Source organism: Stomoxys calcitrans, chromosome 4 (genome assembly GCF_963082655.1).
Source record: "Stomoxys calcitrans chromosome 4, idStoCalc2.1, whole genome shotgun sequence".
In the NCBI taxonomy this organism is placed as follows: Eukaryota; Metazoa; Arthropoda; class Insecta; order Diptera; family Muscidae; genus Stomoxys; species Stomoxys calcitrans.
The window spans coordinates 14,609,762-14,614,569 of record NC_081555.1 but is presented as its reverse complement, the minus strand read 5'-3'; the positions used below and the strand labels follow the sequence as shown (position 1 = coordinate 14,614,569).

The window sequence follows — 4,808 nt, the reverse complement described above, 5'->3', positions numbered from 1 at the left end:
CGTGCTCTACTCCCAAAGACCTTTGGGCCCCATTTTCCCAAAGTCGAAAAATATGTGCGGTTCGGGGGAGTAATAAGGGGGTGGGGCGGCCAGCCAGAGACTTGGCTCTGAAAAAAAAACCGGTTTCGTGCTCTACTCTAAAATAAATTTTTTTATAGTCTCATATTGGCATAGTCGGTAAAAACGCCTTACATAGGGGAGGGGATGTTTTGAGGTGGGGCCGCCCTCCAACACTTGGTTTCATATTTGGATATCAGTTTCGTTTTCTACTATGAAATACTTTTTATTAAAGTCCCATTTGGTGACCCATATGATAGGTCTGCATTTCCATTCGGCGGGCTTTTGGGATGGGATCGGCCCCCTTAGACACCCCACCCCAAGTTTTGATACCGAATTTTAGTTTTTGGTTACTTTAAGAGTGCAAACAGAATTTCATTAAAATTGCTTCAACTATCTCCGAGATCTGGCGTTTCTGGGTAAGGGGGAGGGTCCGCCCCAAACCTCCCCCCTTTAGATACCAAAAAATGAAGTTCCCTATTTTCACCACGGGAAAGTTATGCGGCTCCAGTGTGGTCTCGTCAGCTCTATGACGCACGGTGGAATAATATTCAAATCTTTTAGAATGCCGCTCTTCGAACTGCGACGGGCTGTCTCATTAGTTAGGACGTGAACCACCTCCATCAGGAGACAACGATCCTTCCCCTGAGAAGACATAACTGCATGCTGTTCAAGCAATTCCTCCTGTTCCTGTCCATCCACCACATATTTACCGCCCAGAAGCCTCTAGAGCCAAAGGTTTAGTTCTACAATAGAGAACCTCTAGGTCAAGCGCCATATCAAGCGGATCTAGATAACATTCATGCAGATACGGTAGTAGATAAGGTGAATAGTTACCGGGTAAATGTGGTCCTTCAACAAAGACCGCCTCCCATTGCACCAGAATAAATTGAGGGTAGGCAATACCTCCTGAACTGTTATCACAGGGACCATCCAAATCATCAACTTGTGTATAGGCATCCACCGTTCAGAAGGCTCAAGGTGTAACTACATAATCTAGAGGCAGAGGTTTAGCTTTACAAGAAAGAACCCCTAGATCAAGAGGCATATCAAGCGGGTCGAGACAACATTCATGCAGACACGGTAGCAGATGCGGTGAATGCGGTCCTTGGAGACCTACCGCCTCCCATTGCTCTAAATTATATTGAGGGTTAGCAATGCCTCATGGGCTGTTATCGGAGGGACCATCCAAATCATCAACTTGTTGATAGACATCCTCCGCCCACTTGATCTAGAGGTTCTCTCTAGATCAAGTGGGCGGCCCTAGAGAGAGGTTCTCTCTAGATCAAGTGGCTTATCATCCAGGTCTAGGCAACATTTATGCAGGCACGACAGCAGATGAGGTGAATAGCTACCGGGTGAATGTAGTCCTTGAAGAACCACTGCCTCCCATTGCATCTGCAGAAATTGACCTCCCGGCAAACCAGAGTAGTTCAGGCTCAATCTTTTAAGGCAAAGCAGACTGATGATGGATGCTTGGTTATCTTCGACATCGTGATCTCTCCAATGCATTAATCGTAAACACATTTTACCTAAAACTTTTTAAAAAAAGGAGGTTTATGTTGTCAGAGTTTTAGTTTTATAAGAATTTTTCTCAAATGTTTGCGATTTTTATACCCTCCACCATAAGATGGGGGGTATACTAATTTCGTCATTCTGTTTGTAACTACTCGAAATATTCTTCTGAGACTCCATAAAGTATATATATTTTTGATCGTCGTGACATTTTATGTCGATCTAGTCATGTCCGTCTGTCTGTTCGTCCGTCCGTCCGTCTGTCTGTCGAAAGCATGCTCACTTCCGAAGGAGTAAAGCAAGCCGCTTGAAATTTTGCCCAAATACTTCTTATTAGTGTAAGTCGGTTGGTATTCTAAATGGGCCATATCGGTCCATGTTTTGATATAGCTGCCATATAAACCGATCTTGGGTCTTGACTTCTTGAGCCTCTAGAGTGCGCAATTCTTATCCGATTGAAATGGAATTTCGCACGACGTGTTTTGTTATGACATCCTACAACTGTGCCAAGTATGGTTCAAATTGGTCCATAATCTGATATAGCTGCCATATAAACCGATCTTGGGTCTTGACTTCTTGAGCGTCTAGAGTGCGCAATTCTTATCCGATTGGAATGAAATTTTGCACGACGTGTTTTGTTATTATATCCAACAACTGTGCCAAGTATGGTTCAAATCGGTTCATAACCTGATATAGCTGCCATATAAACCGATCTTGGGTCTTGACTTCTTGAGCCTCTAGAGTGCGCAATTCTTATCCGATTGAAATGGAATTTCGCACGACGTGCTTTGTTATGATACCCAACAACTGTGCCAAGTATGGTTTAAATCGGTTCATAACCTCATATAGCTGCCATATACACCGATCTTGACTTCTTGATCCTCCAGAGTGCGCAATTCTTATCCGATTGGGATGAAATTTTGCACGACGTGTTTTGTTATAACATCCAACAACTGTGCCAAGTATGGTTCAAATCGGTCCATAATCTGATATAGCTGCCATATAAACCGATCTTGGGTCTTGACTTCTTGAGCCTCTAGAGGGCGCAATTCTTATCCAATTTGAATGAATTTTGGAACGTAGTATTTTGTTATGATGTCCAACAACTGTGCCAAGTATGGTTCAAATCGGTCCATAATCTGATATAGCTGCCATATAAACCGATCTTGGGTCTTGACTTCTTGAGCCTCTAGAGTGCGCAATTCTTATCCGATTGGAATGAAATTTTGCACGACGTGTTTTGTTATTATATCCAACAACTGTGCCAAATATGGTTCAAATCGGTTCATAACCTGATATAGCTGCCATATAAACCGATCTGGGATCTTGACTTCTTGAGCCTCTAGATGTCGCAATTATTATCCGATTTGCCTGAAATTTTGTACGACGGATTCTCTCATGACCATAACATACGTGTTTATTATGGTCTGAATCGGTATATAGCCCGATACAGCTCCCATATAAATCGATCTCTCTATTTTACTTCTTGAGCCCACAAAGCGCGCAATTCTTATTCGAATTGGCTGTCATTTTACACAGGTCTCCAACATATAATTTTATTGTGGTCCAAACCGGACCATATCTTGATATCGCTCTAATAGCAGAGCAAATCTTTTCTTATATCCTTTTTTGCCTAAGAAGAGATGCCGAGAAAAGAACTAGACAAATGCGATCCATGGTGGAGAGTATATAAGATTCGGCCCGGCCGAACTTAGCACGCTTTTACTTGTTTTTATTTTTTATAGAAAAAATTGGGTCCATCTGTAAAAGTGTTTATGGATGAAAATCAAACGCCCCCTTTCTGCCACACCGGTAGGGTTGGTATACCTACTTGCAGTCCCTTATCTACCACATCCATTCCTATCTGGAAGACTATCTGAGAGACCGCCTTGATACTATGGTGTGTGTCTCACTGGTGACCCACGAATTAATCCAAGCAACGGCAATCTAAGAAGAGTTCTTTCCGCTGTTTTTCTTATGAATAAGTCCATAGGTTGACTTTCCAACCCTACCTCTAAAGACCCAGTCGCAATGTTCCATAGCCCCCACAAATCTTAAGGCGACCTGGTCACTCTATTAAGGCTACGAATCTGTGACATTAAATCCGTCACCGGCCACAAAGCATGGCAGCCATAGGCTAGGACTGGCCACACCAACGCCGAGAACAACCAGTGCATAAGCATGGGCTTTCCCACGAGCTTTTGACACGAATAAAATGCCTCGAAAGCCTTTCTAATCCTTCACTCCATGTTCAGTCTTCAAACCAATCTCAAGAAGTCAAATCGGTTGATCGGTTTATATGGAAGCTATATCAATTTTTTGACCGATTTAGGTCTTTACTCGGCACAGAACACTATGTGCAATATTTCAACCAAATCGGATAAAAATTGCAGGTTACAGGGGCTCAAGAAGTCAAATCGGGAGATCGGTTTATATGGGAGCTACATCCAAATCTGAACCGATATGGACCATTTGCAGTCCCCAATGACCTACATCAGTATTAAGTATCTGTGCAAAATTTCATTCGGCTAGCTTTACGCTTTCGATTGCTATTGTGATTTTGACAGACGGACGGACGGACATGGCTAGTTCGACTCAGGGGTCCTAGATCAATATTCCTAGGTATTGGGTCCTAGATCAATATTTCTAGGTATTATGAATGGAATGACTAGATTAGTATACCCCATCCTATGGTGGTGGGTATGAAAATATTTTTTTTTTTTTTCAATTTTCAATTTCCTTTTAAAAGGTCTCCATCAAATCATAAGCCCTCATATTTCGCTTTTTTTTAATATTAAAAATTTATTTATTTTTCTCTTAAAACAAAAACTCTGTATAAAATTTAACATTAACTAATTTTTCTATTTATTCTTCTTCGATTTATTCACAGTTTTTGCTGTTGCCTTCTTGCCGCCTCTGCAACACAGACATCTGCACAAGCCCACCAATAAACCAAAAACTCCAAAAGTAACCGCCATAAGAAAAGCAATCACATCCAGCGAATGCAATTGCCACCAGGTCATGTGAACAGCAGGAGATTGCATGTGATAGGCACCCTTATGCCTAATCACATAATCCACCCAGAAGCGCACCATTTGCCGCGGAGTCATGGGTCTATCACGATACAATTTGGAGAAACGTTGAACATTTTCCCTATACTGGGGATTGTTCAGCACCTCCAAGATGGTGTTGCGAAAATCTACCTCAGTTAGTTGGGTATATTGCAAGGCCAAGCC

General features: G+C 42.2%; 1 protein-coding gene across 3 annotated transcripts in view; it reads right to left on the bottom strand.

The window, feature by feature from the left end:
- Window positions 1-4,360: 4,360 nt before the first annotated feature.
- Window positions 4,361-4,808, bottom strand: part of LOC106085138 (UDP-glycosyltransferase UGT5) — a 9,591-nt gene continuing 9,143 nt past the window's right edge. For all 3 annotated transcript variants that reach the window (XM_013249196.2, XM_013249197.2, XM_013249195.2), the window contains exon 2: window positions 4,361-4,808. This exon is cut by the window's right edge and continues 535 nt beyond it. In XM_013249196.2, coding sequence (XP_013104650.2) covers window positions 4,434-4,808 — 375 coding nt within the window. In that variant the 3' untranslated portion in view covers window positions 4,361-4,433.